We start from the raw sequence: 21,227 nt of genomic DNA, 5'->3' as shown, positions 1-21,227 counted from the left end.
AATATGTCTTTTCTCTGCTGTTTAGTAATGCTGCTCACATTCTGTGTTTCTGGATATATTTGGATCTAATTCTGGATGTCGATTGTTTCATTGATCTGCCTATTTATGCACTAGTATCAAGTAGATGTTAATAACTACATGGAAAGCTCCTGGTCTCTAATTGGCATTCCCAGTAGGTTTAAGAGGATGTGGTATCAAAAGAGAGCTGTCTGAAGAGCTGGGTAGATTGCTTTCACATGAAAAGCAAAATTACTAAATTATGGGCTATGATGGAGGCAGCGTACCAAAGGAGTTTTATAGAAAATACACAAGGTTTATTTGAGACCAGCTAAATAATTCTGAAGAAAATAAGGGATGGAGATTGTGGGTGAAAATGATATGAGGTTTGGAAGATGGATGGATGGTAGATGGGTGGGAATAGATATATGTATGTATGTGTGGGTGGTTGGGAGATGGATGGATAGATGGATGGGTGGATGGGTGGGTGGGAATAGATATATGTATGTATGTGTGGGTAGGTGGGTGGGAGATGGATGGATAGATGGATGGATGGGAGATGAGTAGATAGATGAGAAGATGGGTAGAAGAAAAGAGGGGTAGGTGGATGGATAGATTTATGGATAGATGTGAGATGGATGGATGGACGGGAGATGGATGGATGGTGGGTGGATGTGACTGGGAGATAGATTGATAGATGAGAGGATGAGTATATGGGAAGAGAAATGGATGGGAAGATATAGATGGGTGGAAAGAGATATGGAGGAAGCTAGATGGAAGATGGAAGGATGAATGGGAGTTAGAGAGATGGGTGAGAAGATGGAAGGCTGAATGGAAGATAGAAAGATGGGCAAGAAGGTAATGGAAGGAAGGATGGAAGGATGAATGGAAGGATAGTGGGTGGTTGGGGAATGCATGTATGGAAAGATGGAAGAATAGCAAGATGGGAAGATGGATGGGTGGTACTGGATAGAGGGCATAAGAGTTTTCAGAAGAACCAATAATGGAAGAGAGGAATTAAGAAAGGAAGGAAGGAAGAAAGAAAGAAAAAAGAAAGGAAGAAAGAAAGAATATAATTTCCCTCGTGTTTGAAGTGAGAAAAGAACTAGTGGCCAGGCTCACTCTTTACCATTAATCTGATTTTCATCGGAGACTAGCTATTGAACAACTCTAATTAAGGTCCCCTATGGCCTTCATGTAGTTCCAATTGGGCCCCAGGCATCGTGCATTCCCTGGGCTTCACCACCAGCTCCTGGCTCCACTGTCACTTCTGTCTTGGGTGCCTTGATACTTAAGAACACTTCGTCTCTTGTTTCCTCTCTCTTCTCAGGGGACTCCTTCCCCACTGTCCACTCTCTTGGCTGGGCTACCTGGAAGCTTGCCCTATCCCTCTCCATTCTCATTGTGACACTATCTGTTCTAACTCAGAGGCTCACACTCCCCTCTGTGCTTCTGCCTGGATATATCTACCCTGCATGTTGTCACCACTATCTTACATTGACACCTTACTTAGGGGGTCCCTGAGTCCAGTCCATCCCTAGGACCCAACCTAAACTCAGATGCAGTGTTCTTCCTGTGGGCCACCATGCTCTTGCCCTCCCATGATAGAACTCCTCCTGTCCACTCCTGCGCAACCTGCACACTGAGGGCAGGAAATAGTTGGCTTTGCATAGCTAGACACACAGTGAACACTTACAGACTATGAAAATCTGCTAGTACATAGAAAGAGGCCTTTTAGGGTATTTCCTAGACACAAGTAACTGCCACTTAAAAACAGGAGGAAAAAAAAAGCTTCAAATCAGTCTGCCTGTCCTATTTTTTTTTCTTCTTTTTGCACAGCACATATTTACTCTGGTTTTATAGTCATATTAAGTTGAGTTTTTGGAAAACCACAAAAATTTAGAACCTAGAGCTAAATTTTTAGGGTCCTGTTATTGGGTACATAGATGGCTATGAGTCTCACCCTGGTGAGGAAACCTTTATTCACTTTTCATGGTTGCTAGAACAAACCACCAAAACTCAGGGCCTTAAAACCACATAGATTTATTGTCTTACATTTCTGCCAGTCAAAGGTCTGGCTCTGTTCTCATGGCGTCAAACTCAAGGTGTGATCAGGGCAGGTCCCTTCTGTTCCCACAAACACAGTGGGTTCAGTTTAATGATATACTTGCTGAAGTAGGTCACAAAAGGTACCTGGTGCTGGGGGGGGGGTTGCCTCAGAAATAGCAGGGGTTGGTATCCATCAGGAAGGCTGAACAGATGCCTGCCAGAGGAGCCCTGGCATATCAGGTAGAAGATTTGAATATATGCTTTCCTATACTTGGCTGTGTAGACATATGCATACATTACTGTAACATAAAACTAAACAAAATGAGACTCCTAGTTTCCTAACCCATCACTTGTTTTCCCAAGTAATGAATTTCCTTCATACACTGTGCTCCAATGACCCACACAGAGCTATGCTACACTGCTGGGCATGGCTTTATTTGGATATTTCAGGTGCTTTTCTGTCCTTGGTCAACTTTAGTAGATGTTGGGATGTCTCTGACAGACAAGACTTTCCTCTGTGTTGCAAACATTCTTTTAGAGAGGAGACTCATTGGCCATCCTTGGTTTTCTGTATTTTCCTTAGCTGGGGCGGAGTCCTGCTCTTTCCTGTAGGTATTTTTTTCTATAGGCTGAGGCCAGCAGGGGCAGTATGGCTTTCTCTGGGCAGCTCTGGCTGTGGATCTAGGGGAAGGAGAGACATTCTGGCTGCTTTTGTCTCCTTCTGTCTTCTGCTGGATCTACCAAGGTCACAACCAAGCTCTAAACTCTAAGCTCTTCTCCTTTCAATTACAGGCCTCTCCTTCTGATGAAAAGAGGAGCGAAGGATGGACTACACTCACCAAACCGCCCTAATCCCATGCGGCCAAGACAAGTACATGCCCAAGTAAGATGTCTTGTAGTGTCAGCCAGTGACCCACACCAGGCTGGGACTCTCCCGGTAGTAGATGGAAGCCAATGGGAGAGGAGTTTCATCTGTGTGAGCAGTAAGCAGCTGCAGGTGGACTACTGAGAGCCATGGCACCATAAACAGCAGCCATAGATGAAAACGTGCTCCAGTGAGCCTAGCCTGACCAGTAAAGGGGTAATAGGACACTACGCCTTTGGCAACTCAAACAAGGCTTCTAGAAAAAGGAGCTGGCAGGTGGCTGCTTGCTATGCTCTGAATGTTTGTGCCCCCCAAATTCCCTCTGACGTCTGAATCCTAAGGTGATGGATTAAGATATGAGGGTGTTGGCTTATCCCTCTGCCATGTGAGGAAGCAGGGCAGAGACAGTGAAGAACCAGCCCTCAGTACACACCGAATCAGCTGCAGCCTGAGCTGAGAGGTGAAACTGAGGTGAAATTCCTATTGTTTTGAGGTTCCTCAATCTGAAGTATTTTGTCACAGTTACCATAAATGGACACAAACCCTGCTCACTGCCCCTACTGTGGTGCTGGCTAGGAAAAGACCATGCCGCAGTAGTATGCCCTGGATTGCCATGGCTCTGACGAATGGCAGAGCACAGGCACAGGCACCCTCTGGATAAAAGAGGCAGGGTCAGTGGGGTGGACATGGAGCCTCTTTCCTGGGGTGGGGAGGTGTTCTATTCACTGCAGGATCAGGGCCTACTGATGCTCAGGATATTGGGGGGTTCGTGTGGAGGCTGGCTCCTAATAGAAGAGCAAAGAATCCCTAGGTTGACTGACCACCTTTCATTCTGGCATTCCAGGTGACTAGATGTCACCCATTTCCTTCCATTGGAAAGAATAGACCTGTGTATTTGACAGTCCTGGTTTCTCCAATGCCTTCTTTAAGCCTAAGCCATCCCTGTTATCTTCCTGAAAGGGCTAGAAGCTTCAGAGCTTGGTAAAAGCCAATGGCATTCAGCCTGTCCTCAACCCACAGCAAGCATGAGAGAAGGTCACAGAGAGGCAGGAGAGCCCCTGCCAGGCCTTTTGTCTATAGGCTTCCATGATGTTCCCAGGCTACTTCCTAATGTTTGTCTTGACCTTGATCCTGGAGGAAGGTGTCGATGAGGAGGTTGGTTCAGAACTCTGCATGTGTGTGTGTGTGTGTATCTGCATGTATGTGTTCATGTGTGCACACCCATGAGAAGGAATATACACTCAAAGGACCACTGAGGCCAGTTGTAAGGTAAACTAGAGAAGGAAGGATTGCTCTGTGGTAGCTTTAGCTGGCAATGTATTTCTCTTCCAAGGAGTGAACTTCTCCTACACCTGAAGACCTACAACTTGTACTATGAAGGCCAAAACCTGCAACTCCGACACCGAGAGGTAAGGCATCCCCAAAGGAGGCATGGAGGCCTCCCTGGAAGGGCCCAGACTCTTATTCATCTGTCCTGCTATGGATGATGACCCTAGTATTTAGGACGATGATGGATGATGTCCTTTGGATTCTTTAGAAGGTTCCCCAGTTCCAGTTTTGATCCAGAAAGGATGGGTGTTCTGTTCTAGAGGCATCGCTGTAGCAGACATTGCCCAGGCTCCATCTCAAAGCCAAGTTCACTGATCCTAGGTCTGTTTCTGTAAACTATGAAGAAGCTTGTTAGAATGACTTATACTCAAGTGTTCTGTAAGCTTGTTAGAATGGCTTAGACCCGAGTATTCTTGGTTAGCTAGAACACATTTCCAGGGGGTCAGTCCCTGGTGATTTAGTTCATAAGAAGAGAAGCAGGCCTTTGGGGAATAGAATATAAGGTGCAATGGCCTTCCCCTGTCTCTTAAAGCACCCCACTCTAGTCCTGTTGTGGGTTAAATACTATCCTGCAATTGGACAATATCAAGGATCAATGCCAGCCCTGGCCATCTGGAAACCATATAAACAGCCCTGCTTTCAGAAAGCCTTTCTCCTGAAAACCATCAAAATGCCATAATGTTGTTGTGTTCCTCTCTCATCTTGTTTTGTATTGCCCTCTTCACAAGGAAGATCTTTTGGACCCAGGCCAGTTGTTGATCATTAAACAGGTGTCCCAAAGATTTTCATGGTCCCGCTCCGACAGCCATGAAAGCTTGGGTTCAGAAGGGAGAAAAGAAGCCCCACCTTAAGTGGTGGCTGGGCTGTGAGCAAGAGCCAGCCAGGGCCTGCCGTAGTAGCTGTCCTTTGGATTACTTTGTGCAGCTGTGAATGCACAGCCTGACAGACAACTTAAAGGGAGAGAGGATTTATGTGAGCTCAGAGGGTTTCAGAAGGTTTAGCCTGTGGGCACTTGGCTTCATGTGCCCAGGCAGAAGAAGATGCTGGTGGTGGGCTCACCACCAGATGTGGCAGGAGGGTTCTTCACCTCCTGGTAGACGGGAAGTAGAGACACACAGGAAGGTACTAGAGACCAGATGTCACTCTCTCGGTGACCACTTCTTCCAGCTAGGCCCTCCTTCCTAAGGTTCCTACTAGCAGGGAAGCAAGCATTTAGCATGCTTAACATCAAAATCAAACCGGAACAATCCTGCAGTCATCCACTCTCTGAGATCTCACAGTCAAAATAGGATTGGAGGGGCTGCCTCTGGGAAGGCTTTATGTAGACCTTATTGTTAGTCAGCAACCTTTTAGTATAACTTTGGGATTCCTGAGGGATTTATTCACCTCTTCGGAGGTGGTGTGCCTGATCACAAAAAAACACTGGGGGAGTTAGTTCTTCTTTAAAAAACAACCGGATCAGGGCGGCAGCTTGCAGCCAGCAGACACTTGACACCTTTTAAGGCAACACTTCTGCTCTAGGAACATGCTCTGTAAGTAAACTTGGGGAAAGCTTTGAATCTCCCTTACCCAAAGTTAGGTCAGATTGCTAAACACACGGGAAAACAGCCAGTCCTAGGGTTTTGTTCTTGCTTCTAATTAGTAAGGCCAGTCTCCGTTATTTTAAGAGAAGTTCTGACCCTTTCTCCGTTTCTCTCACCTTCCTTCCATCTTCATTTCCCCCCCTCCTTTCTTTCCTTCCATCCTTGTTGTTTTTGGTTATGTGCTCATTCTGAAGCTCATCCTGGCCTGGAACTGAATGGCAATCCTCCTGCTTCCACTTCCTGACTCCTGACACTGTAGATAGGAACTATCACACCTGGTATTGTATTCTGATTTCCTTCAAGTCACTAAGATTAGGGCAATAAAAAGGTTTGATGAGTTGCACAGGTGTGTGTTTCAATTTTAAAGACGCAGGGTTTTGTGTGGGGGGGTATCTCCCACAGGCCGCTGAGAACCTTCCCCTCAGCACAGCCCCTTCACAGAAGCTTTTGTGCTGTTGACCTTGGAGGTCATCTGCTAGGAGCTGGGAACTTCCCAGCAGAGCGTGCCTCCTAGCTAGAATTTGTACACTGCTCGAATCCTATGGATCCATTCTGGGCTCAGCGCCCTCGATTGTTTCATGGCAGGAAGAAGACGAGTTCATTGTGGAGGGGTTGCTGAACATCTCCTGGGGGCTGCGCAGGCCCATTCGGCTGCAGATGCAGGATGACCACGAACGCATCCGTCCCCCTCCATCCTCCTCCTCCTGGCACTCTGGCTGTAACCTGGGCGCACAGGGGTGAGTGAAGGGAGATGAGTTTGAGGGTATCTGGGGGCTCCTGGTCCAGTTCTCAGCACCCCAACTGCTACCTGCCATGGGTTTGGGATAGGGACAAAGGGACTTCTGACCTGCTTGACTCCACAGTCACAGAGTGAAAAGGGGTGGTTCTGAGTCAGCAAGAGGGAGTACTGGGGAATGTGCAGCAGAGGGTCCTCCCTCTAGGAGAGCCCTAGACCCTCCAGGGCTCACTGATCCAAGCCTGAGACTTTCGATAGGGTGCCAACCCACACACATCCTCCCAACTGGAATGGTCCTGCTCCAGGGACATCTAGGATTTGAACTCACTGATCAAAGCTCTCTCCCTCTTGGTGGAGCCTAGTAGAAGAGAAAGGAATGTTCTGTCTGAGCCAGCCGAGTGAGGTCAGCCAGGGGTCTCCTCTACACCTGGAACAGGTCATGGCAGGAGGCCATAGTCTAGGAGGTCCTCTATTGGTCCTCGTTGGTAGGTCAGCAAAGAGCCTGTCTGCTCTCCCACCTTCTATGACTGAATGAGCAGCTGGATGCTGGCCTAGGGCCGATCTTCTTGTTCTCTCTGGGACTTCAGTCTTGAGATCAAGTGACTAACTAGTCTTGTTCCCCTTGAAACTTGCTGAGGTGGGCGGCATTTGGGCCAGAGGGGGTGGAGTATGCTGGCTACTCAGCCAAAACCACAGTGACGCGCTTTCAAGTTTAAAGGGGAACAGAACCCTCCCTCCCTGCTAGCTGCCTGGAATGTTGTTACATTCCACAGCCAAGTGGATCAGTCTCCTGAGTTGAGAAATAGCCAAAGAACAGCCAAACCCTGGAACCAACCTTGGGGCTAAGGAGGGAAGTTGTTGCCCTGCCCATTGGGCATGGGGAAGCCTAGTCAAGGCTCCTGGGCTTGCTCTCAGCACTTTCACAGTTTCAGTGGGCAGACCCTGTCCATGCCTTGCTTTGACCTCTAGATTGTTAACATTTTGTTCTCCAAGTGAGATGATTTTTAAAATCCCATTTTCCTGCGATGCCCTGGGGCAGAGCTGCATTACTGGTTTTTCTCCGTTCTCCCGTGACAAGCTAGTCCTTGAAGCCTGTAGATATTTTTAAGGGCTTTCAGAGGCATGTCCCAAATGCCAGCGGAACTTAAATGTTGCCTGCGGGAGTATATTTGAGGTGCTCAGACTAGTTTCTGCTTTGGACAGTGGAGATGAGGTGCCACCTGGACCAAGTGCCTGAATTTCTTGGAAGGGCGCAGACTAAGGCTTAGACGGTTATGGGGAGAAATTCTTCCAGTTTTTCAATTTGACTTTTCTTTCCTTAAAGCCATTATTCTAGGAATGTCGGCCTTAGGGAGCCCCTCTCCACTTCTCATCCTGGTCCTTACTGTGAAACATGACTCTTCCCTTTGGACTGAATCCCCTGTTGGTCTTGGATGTGTTTTTCTGAGCTGCCTCTGTGGCTCTTTGGGGCTTTGAGGAAATATTCCCAGTTGCCACAGCAAACCCAGGTCGCAGCTCAGGTGACCTTTTGTGGTCCCTTCTCCTGATGGTAACCACGAGAGCATCATCACTCCTGAGCTGTAGAGGCCGGAGGCAGTTTCTGAGATATTCCTCTCACAGAAAGAAACCCAGCTTGGAATCGTGTCCCTGGAAAATGAGCCATAGAACCCCACATGTGCTTTGAGATGCAGTGCAGGGCCACTCGCGGACTTGGCCCTGGGTTCTCCCTTTTGGGTCTGATGAATTGGGGTCTGGGGCTACTGCCGAGGTGGGGACAGAACATATTTCTCCTGAGCTCCCTGCCCCCTCCAGCACTTAGAATGAGATCTGGGCCAGCCTCCTGGATGCTCAGCTCATCTTGCCTGCCTCTTGCTTGCCTGATAAGTACTAGAGTTTCCCTACGTGGCATGTATAAAAGCTCTCATTGCAGGAAGGGGGCCATGAAATTAGGACATGTCCTCTCAGGGTCTAAACAAGCCTGTCCTGTTTGATTGCTTCTCTCAGCACCACACTGAAGCCCCTCACCATGCCCACTGTTCAGATCTCAGAAGTGGATATGCCTGTTGAAAGCATGGAGACACACAGCCCGACAGGTGAGCGCAGTAGAGTGGACCTCCTGCTAGAGGTCCACTGGGTAACAGCTGTGCTTGAACCTATGACTTCTTCTATACATCTATAAAATCCACATGGATCAATAGCTTTTTTTAAAAGTTAAAAGGAAAGACTTTAAATTCTCCCACCTCCTCCCCTTCAGTTTCCCTCTTTCAAAACGACCCGCAACATCCTCCGAGATGAAGCAAACAAATGCATGCAAATCCAGACAAGTCCAAGTAGAAGGCCCGCTGCCACCACCTGGTGTGGGTGCAGCTCCTTCTGGTCCTCTCCCCAGACAAGTGGCAGTGCTTGCAGTAGCTCTATCCTCCCAGTTCTCTCACCAGTGGCAGCCACCACTTGACTTCCTGTCTCTGGGACTTTGCTCTGAGCACCTGTTGGGAGTTGACTCACAAAGTACTTGTTTTATGTCTAGTTTCAACTCAGTGTAAGGCCTCAAGGTTGGTGGATTCAGCAGCTTGTTTGCAGCATCCTGCAAGCCCTTAGTTTAGTTCATGCTGAGCCTGAGCCAGGTACTTTTCTCAGCCCTGTTTTGTGTGTTCACTCACTTACAGCCTCACTATGATCCTACAAGGCAGAGGCTTTTGTAAACCCTCGAGAAAACAGAGGCATGAGAAGCCAGGGGATAGAGCTGGGATCTGAACTTGGGAGCTAGCTCCGGAGCCCGTGTTTAGAACCTGTGCACTATTACTCTCAGTAAATCACATGTTGTGTCTCCTCCAGCAGAAAATCATTTTTTATAAAATGTGTTCCTGAGGAGACAGTAGGTGCCAAAGAGTTGGCCTCAAAGGGAGCGGGGCTCAGGGAAACAGCCCATTTCCCTTTTTCTTCCAAGATTCCAGAGGCCTGAAGCCTGTGCAGGAGGACACCCCACAGTTGATGCGCACACGCAGTGATGTTGGGGTGCGTCGCCGGGGCAATGTGAGGACATCCAGTGATCAGCGGCGAATCAGACGCCATCGTTTCTCCATCAATGGCCATTTCTACAACCACAAGGTAAAGGGCCCGTGGAGGAAAAAAACCTCAGAGACATCACTACTTCCTGGGGTCTGCTACTTCAGTGCCATGTGGTCCCTGGCATCTGGGAAGCCAGGGATTTTTCAGTTCAGTTTGAGGGTTGTTAAGTGTCATGGAGGCTTCGCTGGCTTCTGGAGAGATATGGAATTTTGAGTGAGGAATGGTTTGCGCTAGGTGTGGGAGGTTTCAGTGCCTGTAGAAAGCAGATTTAAACTTCCAAGCTCCGTGAGCACATCTCAGGAGCCCTCCCTTTGCCTGCCTTGGCAGGTCATCTGTGTAGTTAATTCCTGGTTCCACCCCTGGCCTCCCCTAGCACCCAGCACCCTGTGCTTCCCCCCTGGAGTGTGAAGCAAAGATCCTCACTTCATAATAAGAGTCCTGGGGCTCAGTAGTAAAATAGATCTATTCTATGACTTTGCAAAATCAATGGCATCCTAGAGAAAAGACAAGAAGGTCGGTGTGCCATTTGGTACAGTACTTTTTATATTCCTAATCTCCTTTAACTGACCCTTAAATTCCTAATTGGCTGAGTTTTTAGGGAGATACAATCTCCCCTGGGTCTAGCATCACTCCCTCCCCAGATTCCCCATCTTACTGGCTCAAGATGCAAACTTTTCTGATTTCTGTCCTGGGGCTTGAATTTCCCTCCTTTTCTGATCCATGGGCTCAGTCATGTAGCAGACCGCCTGCAGCTTTCAACCCCTCGAATGGACGAACTGAGAGTGTTCAGTCAAGAGGCTCCCAGCTAGAGGAGGCAAGGGCTTGGTGCTGGACCCTCCTGCTTCTCTGTGTTCTCTGACAAGCTGCAAATGCACCCGCTGAAAATGGAGCACAATAATTTACTCCGTTCTCTGCTGCTGTCTAACCCCTGAGCTAATGACTGTTTGAGTAAGGCTGCAGGTCTCCGCTCAGCACACTGCCACCTTGGGGACCCCAAACTAGCTAACCCCTCCTTTCTTTCTGCTGCTTAAATCCTACTCGAAGCAAGTGCATGGTGACAGGATGACCAGAGACTACCTCCTGCACAAGTGCATGGTGGGAAGGTGACTGGAGACCCCCTCCTGCACAAGTGCATGGTGGGATGCTGGTCTCTTAAGGAAAGCGTCTTTGTGAATGTTTTGTTTGTCTAATCTCATCCTCTCCCTAATCCTGCTCTTTGGAGCTCAGACCCGAACTTCTCAGGGGAGCAGAGTGTGAGCTGGCCAAACCCTCAGGGCCCCTTCACCTACATCAAAGGCTGATGCTGGCCAGAGTGCCAGGGGCTCTCCTCGAGCACATTTTGAGTACTGTTGCTGCTCCCCTTACTCACTGGGTTTTGATACTCAGTCCTTGTCCCCACTCCTCTCCTAACCCAGACCCCTCTGTTGACAGACATCAGTGTTCACACCAGCCTATGGCTCTGTCACCAACGTCCGCATCAACAGCACCATGACTACTCCGCAGGTCCTGAAGCTACTGCTCAACAAGTTTAAGGCAAGTTCTTTCCGTGGGCAGTGAGGCTCAGTGCTCCCAGGCCGAGGGGTGGGATAGAGCTTGCCATGTTTCCCCCACTCTCCTACCTCCCGTGATCCATTGCTAGTGGACGGTACCATCCATAGGGAGCAGGCCTTCCCACCTCAGTCAACATCATCAAGCGAACTCCCACAGGCCAACAGACTCTAGACATCCATCTGGGAAGCTCCTGTCCCAGTGATTCTAGATTGTGTCAAGATGACAATTTAAAAAACACCAATCACGGGGGGAGGCTGGAGAGATGGCTCAGTGGTTAAGAGCACTGACTGCTCTTCCAGAGGTCCTGAGTTCAAGTCCCAGCATCCACATGGTGGCTCACAACCATCTCTAATGGGATCCGATGCCCTCTTCTGGTGTGTCTGAAGACCACAACAGTGTGCTCTCACATACAGTAAATAAATAAATAAATATTTTTTTATTCACATTTTTATTTTGAGGTGAGACCTCACTATGTTGCCCAGATTGGTGTCAAACCCTGGGCTCACATACCTTCAGCCTCCTGACTGACTGGAACTATAGGTATTTTCTCAGCTCATATTATTTTTTCCCCCAAATGGTTTTATTTTTGTCTGTATGTTTCGATTTCTTTCTTCCTTCCTTTCTTTCTTTGTTTCTTCCTTTCTTTTTCTTTTTTTTGTAGTTCTAGGACTCAAATTCAAGTCCTCACACTGAGCAACAATACCCTCAGCTCTTGTATTCCTGTGTTTGTAATTTTTTATTCTTTGTGTATGTGTATGTTCAGGTGCTCATGCCACAGGGCATACGCAGAAGGCAGGAGAACTTTGTAGAGTTGATTCCCTCCTTCTATCTTTGTATGGCTTCCAGAGATCAAGCTCAGGTCGGCAGGCTTGCACCCTTGCCGGGTTAGCCGTCTCACTGGCTTGAGTATTCTTATTTTTATGGAAGCCAGTGCAACCTTGAGCGCAAGGCTCTGAGTTTGAGTCCTCATGCCAGATGGCTGAGGGGAACAAGTTGCCTTAACCGCTCTGGGCTTCAGCTTTCTTATGTGTAGAAGGAGGGTGGTGCCCACGTGTTATGGAATGTTATAGTATGAGGTAAGTAAACACACGTTAAGTGTGTGGGCTTTACATTCCAGTATGTGTTAACTACTCCAGTCCAAAAGCATGAAATCTGAAATGCACCAACCTCAGAAACTTGAGCAATGGTGTGACCCAGCCACCATCTCAGGTCTCAGGTTTTTGTAGAAGAGAAGATTAGCTGTTTGCCAAAATTCCCAAACCTGAAAAACTCTGAAACCTGAAATGCATCTTCTCCCGAACATTGTAGATGAGGGATGCCTGGCTGCTATTATCTGGCATGATTGATAGTCGCTGCCTGCTGCTTGCCCTCCTCGGACGTAACTAAACGGCCTTTCACTTTGCAGAAGCCTAGAGTCTGGCTTTGCTCTGTGGAGGCTGGGGAATGGCTCAAGCCTGGGGTGTTTTACTAAGTTTCTTTTGCTCCTGATTCAGATTGAGAATTCGGCAGAGGAGTTTGCGCTGTACGTGGTCCACACCAGTGGTGGTAAGTCTGAAGGCCACACAGTACACTTCAAATCCTTCAATTAACTCAAAATAGCAAGTTTAAAAACAACAACAACAACAACAACAACAAGACCCTCTATTCTGCTGTTGAGATTTCCTAAGATTCCCAATGTTATTTGTCCCCAAGTCTGGTGGGCTTTTGTGACAAGTGCCCCAGGGGAATGTCATGTGGGCAGCAACCCTAAGTCCCCGAACTTAACTGCCTATTAGAAAATGAACTGGATTTCCTGTACAGGTAGATGCCACATTTTTCCCAAGTGCCATCTTCCAGAAGGTCTGAGGTGTGGTAGTGTGTATGTGTGTGTGTGTGTGTGTGGGGGGGGGGTGCTTTTAACAACAGATGTTGAATAGTTTAGTCTAATACAGTCTGACTTGTGCAGCTGTGTCTCCTGAGGTGCCTGGCCCGTTTTGACCCCTGAATTGGCCACCACTCTTGGGGAGAAAGGTCTTGGGTTGAGCTCAGGCAACCGTGGTTATGTTTCAGAAAAGCAGAAGCTGAAGAACTCCGACTACCCTCTGATCGCCCGCATCCTCCAGGGACCATGTGAACAGATCTCCAAAGTTTTCCTGATGGAGAAGGACCAGGTGGAGGAGGTCACCTATGACGTGAGCCCTTTTGCTTGGTGGTCTTTCCTCAGCAGTGGGGGTGGGAAGCAATGGCGTGGAGGAGACCTACAGTTGAGGGTGAGCCTTGTGGGGATTGTTAGAGGAAGAACTTTCTTGAACCTCCCGAGAGTGCTGGGCCTCTGAGGACTTGGGACGCGAGCTCTCCACATCAAACACTCAACAGCGAGTTTCTTTTCTCAGGTGTTAGTTCATACAGTAACCCCAAATCCAAATGCCTTATCACATCCACGTTTTTTCTCAGGATTCTGCTCTCTGGTAGCAGCAGTCCTGTGTCAGACTCTGAACGAATTTGTATCTTATTCAAACCCGGCCTGAAGAGCAGTGGCTTCCAGGGCAGGTGGTTGGAGCATAAAAAACTAGTACAAGGGCTGGGAGATGGCTCAGTGGGTGAACAGTTACACGTGTTCGAATCCCCAGGGCTTGTATAGTATATATGAGATATAGTAGCGTGCATCTGTAATTTCAGTGCACTAGTGAGGTGGGAGGTGGAGGCAGGAGACTTCCCAGGAGTTGCCTTGTGGGCCACCTAGCCTGTCACATGCAGTGGCAAACAGCCAAGAGACTGTGTCTCTAACAAGGTGAAAGATAAGATTTTCTTCTGACCTGCACACCATGGTGCATGCAAGTACTTGAGCGCCTGTATGAACAGGCATGTACACAGGCACGTGTACATGCTCATACATTACACACACGTGAATAATCTGTAAACAGTTTTTAGAAGAAGAACCTTGTCCTAGCCATGGAAACACATTTGAAGCCTCCACTCAGATTTAGTGTGTGTGAAGTCTGCAAGGGTTCCAGTGGCCTCCACAAGCCTCCTAGTGATGCTCAGCACTGCTAGGGTGGAGGACCGCCCTCAGACAAACGGACAGAGTAGGACGAGGCTCTGGTTGGGGAGGGAAAGAGGAAGCGTTTCTTCAACTCTCTGGAGCCTGTCACTTCGCTGAAACAAGTGCCTATTTGGATGCCCAGAGACTGGGGACTTGAAGGTGGGCCACGATGGCTCTTCACATTCCCTCTGGGTAGACCAAAGCAGGTTACTAAAGTCTTTTTTTGGGTCTTTGTTTTGGTGCAGCTCTGGGGATGGAACCTAGAGCCCCCCACCCCCACCTCCCCTAGCCCCAGGAGGGAACCTAGAGCCCACCAGCTATACTCCCAACCCCAGGAACTCTTCCTCTGGCTTTGAATCCCTGTATGAAAGGAAACTTCATTTCTGTTTGAAGTCACTAGAGCTGTGGATCACAACAATGAAAGGGAAATTGAGAACTAATAAGAAGGAGTCATGTGGGGCTGGAGAGATGGCCCAGTGGGTAAGAGCACTGACTGCTCTTCGAAAGGTCCTGAGTTCAAATCCTAGCAACCACATGGTGGCTCACAACCACCCATAATGAGATCTGACGCCCTCTTCTGGTGTGTCTGAAGTCAGCTACACATAATAATAAATAGATCTTTGGGCTGGAGTGAACAGGGAGTGAGCAAGCGGGGCCGACTGGAGTGAGCAGAGGTCCTAAAATTCAATTCCCAACAACCACATGAAGGCTCACAACCATCTGTACAGCTACAGTGTACTCATATACATAAAATAAATAAATAAATCTTTAAAAAAAACCAACAAAAGGAGTCATGTAAATGCAGACATCCTCATGCAGATGTGACCAGCCTGGAAACTAATGAGAGTCATGTAAATGCAGGCCTCTTTGACCAGCCTGGGATACACAGAGGCCTGGCCCTTGGCTGAGGAAATCCTGGGTTAATGGCAAAATAGATTTCTGCCTGCTTTGTGGCCTTGAGGAGAGGATAGCAAAGGCTTTTTCTAACAGTGGGATTTGCTCTCCCTCTCCAGGTGGCCCAGTATATAAAGTTTGAGATGCCAGTCCTTAAAAGCTTCATCCAGAAACTCCAGGAGGAGGAGGACCGGGAGGTGGAGAAGCTGATGCGCAAGTGAGCATGGTGGCTGGGTGCAGGTTGATTTCAGGACCCAGGCGCCACTGTTGAGCTGGCTGGTGGGGACTGGGGCCAGGCAGAGTGGGGGTGAGGGTGTGCCCACCAACAATCCCAGATCTCAGACAGGGATGTGAACTCTGGTTTTGTTTCCCACTTCTTGTGTTAGCTGCTTATTTGGATATGAGATATCAAAATATCTTTTTATGAAAGAACTCTGGGAAAGAATGTGTTGGCTTAAGATCTCCTTGGAATCTGGATTTAGAGACAGGGAGTTCACTTTCTCCTGCGTACTGGTCTATTGTCTGTTCTGTAACCAAACACTTGGGGCTGGGTAATTTAAAAAGAAAAGAGGTGTATTTAGCACATAATGAAACTTGTGCTCACAGTTCAAGAGCACGCACAGCCCACGTCCGCTTGGCTCTGGTGAGGGCCTTATGGCAGATAGCAAGACTGTGAAAACCACATGTAAAACAGGAAGCTTTCCAAGAGAGGGACTTGGGCTGAACTTTTTAGAACAACTTGTTATTTTAAGAACTAACTGGGGGCTGGAGAGATGGCTCAGTGGTTAAGAGCACCGACTGCTCTTCCGAAGGTCCTGAGCTCAAATCCCAGCAACCACATGGTGGCTCACAACCATCTGTAACAAGAGATCTGACTTCCTCTTCTGGGGGGTCTGAAGACAGCTACACTGTATACATATAATAAATAAATTCTTAAAAAAAAAACCAGAACTAGTTGGAGTCTTGTGAGCCCATATTAATTTGACTATTTCAGACCTCCCTACATGGACACCAGGCTCCACAGACACGAACCTTTGGAAGAAGGCACATTATTCAAAGGATTGTATGATGCTGTCTCAGCCACACGATAAGTCTTCCAACGGGAAGCTGGCTTTCCCTCAGAGGAGGTTCAGAGTCTGAGGTTATTTGAGGACAAAGTCTGGGGGGTCATTTAAGGGTCAGCACAGGTCCTGGGACACATGACAAAGGAGTTCAGGCAAAGAATGCTCTGATACCAAGATTCTGGGAATCTTAGGAAGGTGGCCTGCATTGTGGTGACTGCCTGAGCTGTCCACTCTAAAAATATTTTCCCACCTCCTTTCCTTTAGATGTGTCTCTTCTGGAAATTTCCTTTGGGTTCAAGAATTTAGCAAAGCTTCTTTCATTAAAATTGATATTTCATTTTAATTGCAGAACAGGCAATTAAAATATATCTTTTTTTCTATTATATCTTTTGTGGAGATAATGGGAAGCTGTTAATCTGGTGCTGGAGAATAAATCCAAATCTATATTTGCTGCTATCAGCAATTAGTATGGCAGTAGCTTTTATTGAACATAAAATAGCTTTTGCTATGTAGTGTAAACTCCAAGCATGAGGAGTGTGCCCCCCGCCTTTGCCAGCCCCTGTACCGTGATGCCCACTGCAGCATCTGCAGTGCTCATGAACTTTGTGCAGAAAATGAGTTTATCCACTAGGTATGAAGCTTCATAGTCTGTCCTTGCTAAGGCCTCTTCTGCAAACGCAGGCACTGGTGTAGGCAGACCCATATGAGAATGCCACTATAGGCTCCCCAAAAAGATGAAATACCAGTAATTATGTATGTTCCAGCCTTGATGAAGGTCCTTGAGATTCCCTGCATGTGGAGTACTGTGCACAGTGCTTCCATAGAGTACTGTGCTCAGTGTCTCCAGCATAGAAAGCACTCACTGAGCCCGAGACTCTGCTATTGTTTGTGACTTCATGTCCACACTTTGTAACCAGTATAAAAGAGTCTCATTTGGAATTGACCTATTTAGTCCCTGCTGTCCTAGCATGGAAGGATGTGTGAAGTGGGTGGGAGTGGCCGAGGATGACAGCTAAGGGATGGGATGGTTGGTTCCAGTGATGCTTGGATGCCAGCAAAGGCAGGGGAGGTATATTGCAGACTGCTGTCTACTTCTGGCTGCTTTTGTCCCCAGGTACACCGTGCTCCGGCTAATGATTCGGCAAAGGCTAGAGGAGATAGCCGAGACCCCTGAGACTATCTGAGCCACGGGAATGAAGGCAATTCAGATACTCCAGGGGCTGAGGCTGACCTGAGAAGACCCATGGGAAGCTAGGCATCCTTCCACAGAAACCTTGTCACATGAACCTTGCAGCTCTCCAAAAGGCGGCACTGTTCCCTACAGTAGGACACAGAAGCAGCAGACAGCTCCCCGCCTCAGGACCCCTGCTCTTCTTTGTTTCATTCTCAAGGACTTTCATTCTAAGGAGGACCCACAATGTGTGTGCTCACCCGAATGTGTGTATGTGTGTGTGTGCACACGTGCGCATGCGTGCACGCATACGCAAGTGTGCATATACGTACTTACCATGTCCACGTGCTTTCCTGATGTGAAATTCCCAGCAGCCAGCAGGTGCTGCAAGGCTGCACATGTGCTGCTCCTGTGCAGGAGGAACAGGGGAGTGACGGAGGCTTTGGGCCTCTTCCAGTGCCAACGACAGCCACACGGATCTGTCATGTTTGATGGGGAAGAGGAGGCTGCAGGCTCACCATTTGGAATGTCTGAAGGTTTACAGCTGAGTTTCTTCTCATTTGCCAAGAAGTATGGGTGATCGTGAGGTCCTTGGGAACTAGTCAAGTGGTGGCCTCATGCCCTTGAGGCAAGTCCAATGAAGTGGAAAAGCAAGATTACCTTGGGGTGGATGCAATGAGTCTGAGTTTTTTTGCACTGGAAAGGTTATCATTGTAGAAAGCACAATTAATGTCCCCATCCTATGTGGATGCCTGGAAAGAATGGATTCTGCCTTTGTTCTTGGCTTTGTGGATGCTTCTGGGTGTTTCCGCTCTCCAACTGCCACTTCAAGTCACTCTGACCTGCTCATGCACCCAGGACAGGTGCGTGCTGGGATAAATGACACTCAAAAGTTTTTAAGCACTCATAGACTGAAGGGAAGGTTCTAGGCCACCCGCTGAGATGACAGGCACCTAGCCCACCATCATCACATCAGTGAGAGTATCCCCCACACGGAGTTGGAGCGTTGTGTTTGAAGTTGCCTCGTTTTGTTTCTGGCCTTCGCACACTTGCGAGCCCCTTTACCTTATACACGGAGTTGGTTTCCAAGAATGGAGGCCTGTCTTGTTGCTCACTCAACACAGGGAGTAGGGAAGCTCTTTGGGGAGTTCCATGAGTGTGGGCAGAGAGGACAGTGCTTGCTTAGCCTTTGAGAGGCCATGCTTCTGATTTTTAGAGCCAGCCTCATTAGTAGAAAGGGCAGGGGTGATCCTGTAAGCCCTCCAATCGGGATGCTGTCATTCATGTAGCTGGTCACCTGTGTGGCTTGTACTATTTGAGGTTGGACAGATGGGTGGGATTTCTGCTGGTTTATGAAACTCAGCCAAGTAAGATGAGCAGCCCGCAACTTAGGCATCTCTGAGTCTTGCTACAACAGGGTGCTCTTGGCCTACCTGCTCTCACGAAAGCTCTCGAAGCCTAGCAGCTGAGGGGCCCTGACCGGTGTGCCTTTTAAGGAAGGCGGACCTCTGCAGCAGACCTGTTCCTATGTAGGAAAGTTACTGTCCTCCACCCTCCTCAAAAAGCTCACAGCATTGGTCTCATTGTGGGCTTTCAAACAGATGGCTTATGGCCGGCCATTTTGCTGGGTATCATTTAGCAGCCTTGCTCTTCTTCCGGGGCAGCACAATCTATCCCATGAGCAGTGGGATGGAAACCCAGTGGGTCTGAGTCTTTATCTTAGACTCCAAAGACAGCAAAGCACAGAACTGGGGGTTGGGGAATGTAGCTTTCTTTATGAGCGTATACTTTAATAAAACCCTGAACTCAGTGGGCAGCTGGGGTGGGGGTTCCTTTATTACAAAGAACAGCTTTGTGAATGCAAATATTTGAGGAAATTTGATTTGGATAATTTCTCTTCCCGTTATCCTTACCCTGAATGTTCAGAGCCTATGTTGATCCACAATTTTCCCTCGGGAGCTTGGGGGCTTTCCACGGAGCACACTAACTGGGAAGTTATTTCTGACTAATGAAAGCTCATTGTGATAGTGTCAATATGTGACTGCTTCTGGGCATCAGGTTGCCAGGTTCTCCAAGATGGTGGTGCCAAGAGAGATGGCTTTTAAAGAACGGGGTTCAGAAAGGGAGCTGGGGTACATGTTCACTTATGCATTTTGGCACATTCCCTAGAGATCATTTCTCATCTCCAAAGAACTGATCGGGAGTTTTAGGAAATTGGCTGGGGATGAGATTCAGTGGTAGAGCATTTTCTTAGTGTGTGTGAAAAGCCGACTTCAATCTCTAGTAACACACACACACACGCGCACACACACACATGTAAAAAGAGAAAGGAAGGAAGAAAGCTGTCCAGCAGCAGCTGTGGTGTATGTAGTCCAGTGCAGGGGGATTACTTACAATGTTGGGGCCTGGTTCCGGACACCTGCACCCAACACCACGCTGCCTGGTGAACTTTGGAAACCTTTGACATAGCCGCAGCAGAACAGACCTCTACAGCAGCGACTGAATTTTCTCACTGGTCTCACTTCGCAGCTTTGAACTCCAAGATGGATTAGTGTGGGCTTATGTAATTGGGTGCAGTGGGCCTGAAATCCTGAGGAATAATAGACCAACACATAAGGCGGTGGTGGTGGGGGCTAATCCAACATGTGAAAAGTGGTTTGGCTGCATCTGGACTCTTCCCCCTCCCCCCGCCCCCCAACAAGGGCTTATGTTACAAGGTGGCCAAGTGACCAGAACACCAGCCTCCTTCTGAGTGAGGTGGTGAGATCAAGCACAGGTTTACTTTCTCGGTGACGATGTTAGCGGGGAGGTGATGTCCCACAGTGGGTAGGGGTGTTAGTTGGAAATGGGCCCAAAGCACAAACACCAGCCATGCCTGTGCTACTGGTGAAGGGCACACTGCTAACACACTGGACAATGCAGCTTAGACCCGAGGCTGGGGAGAAACGGCCTCTGCAGGACAGTGCTGCAGCCCAAGACCGAGATGTTGGTCTGGGACAGGCTGGTGGTTTGGGAAGAAATATTTGCAACCTTCTCCTTTTCTAAATATTTCCAGAAACTTCCAGATAAAGAAATTTTATCCGTGCCATATGATGGTCCTCCAAGATCTGCAAAAACATCTTGGCAAGGATTGCATTTTGTGGTTCTGAGTGTGTTCTTGATGTCAGAAGGGTAGATGAGGAAACTGGCCAAGCAGGGCAAGAAGCATTCAAGAAATGCCGGCGCTTCAAAATGACAGAAGCAGGAAAGCCTCAAATCAAAACCCAAATTCTATTTGAAGCTTTGTAGCATGGAGAACTTGGGGTTAGGGATACATTTCCAAGAAAGAAATAAGTCCAGTGACCAAAGGAGTTTTCATGTCCCCCAGGAGTAAGCTTTGCCCTGGTGAGGGTGGAGGCAGGAGGATGCCGTCTTTCACTCTCACAGCACTGCCAGTTTTAAACCTTCTTACCTTAGGTTGTTTTCTGTAAAGCCTGGCTTCCACCAGATGAAAGAGCTTCTACAAACCTGATGTGACATCCCTTCCTTCAGATGTAATTGAAGGTGCTCGCCATATCTTGGGGTACACCTCCCTCCCTTCCTCCTACTCTCATTAAACTGAGCACAGAAGTGCTTAAGCTGTGAACTTTTGAGAAGTCTCATTCTCCAGGCTGCTGGGTTCTGGGGTTACTACTAGTGTTTTTTTTCAGTTTTCCCTCTTAGTCAGGTGGAGTCATTTTTCCTTCGTCATAATTTGCCTATTAGGAATGGTACATGACTTGGTTCAACCGTCGGTTATGAACCGAATCTCAGATGTGCTTAGGCACCTTAACATGATTGGATGGGGCCTCAGTGGGGAGTCATGGTTTTATAACCTTTTAATTTTTTTTTTTTTTTTGGTAATGTACTCGTCTTAGA

The 21,227-nt window shown here is 48.1% G+C and overlaps 1 protein-coding gene across 3 annotated transcripts in view; it reads left to right on the top strand.

Annotated features, from left to right (window-relative positions):
• Rassf2 (Ras association domain family member 2) overlaps nucleotides 1–20,955 on the top strand; it is a 36,244-nt gene extending 15,289 nt beyond the window's left edge. For all 3 annotated transcript variants that reach the window (XM_031371970.1, XM_031371969.1, XM_031371971.1), the window contains exons 2-11: nucleotides 2,839–2,929; nucleotides 4,245–4,320; nucleotides 6,409–6,560; nucleotides 8,564–8,652; nucleotides 9,507–9,667; nucleotides 11,060–11,161; nucleotides 12,673–12,724; nucleotides 13,229–13,350; nucleotides 15,215–15,312; nucleotides 17,274–20,955. In XM_031371970.1, coding sequence (XP_031227830.1) covers nucleotides 2,871–2,929; nucleotides 4,245–4,320; nucleotides 6,409–6,560; nucleotides 8,564–8,652; nucleotides 9,507–9,667; nucleotides 11,060–11,161; nucleotides 12,673–12,724; nucleotides 13,229–13,350; nucleotides 15,215–15,312; nucleotides 17,274–17,343 — 981 coding nt within the window. In that variant the 5' untranslated portion in view covers nucleotides 2,839–2,870 and the 3' untranslated portion in view covers nucleotides 17,344–20,955. The remainder of the gene's footprint in view (nucleotides 1–2,838; nucleotides 2,930–4,244; nucleotides 4,321–6,408; nucleotides 6,561–8,563; nucleotides 8,653–9,506; nucleotides 9,668–11,059; nucleotides 11,162–12,672; nucleotides 12,725–13,228; nucleotides 13,351–15,214; nucleotides 15,313–17,273) is intronic.
• The last annotated feature ends 272 nt before the right edge of the window (nucleotides 20,956–21,227 follow it).

This window comes from Mastomys coucha, unplaced genomic scaffold (assembly GCF_008632895.1).
Source record: "Mastomys coucha isolate ucsf_1 unplaced genomic scaffold, UCSF_Mcou_1 pScaffold15, whole genome shotgun sequence".
NCBI classification, from domain to species: domain Eukaryota; kingdom Metazoa; phylum Chordata; class Mammalia; order Rodentia; family Muridae; genus Mastomys; species Mastomys coucha.
This window is presented reverse-complemented; position numbering and strand designations above follow the sequence as displayed.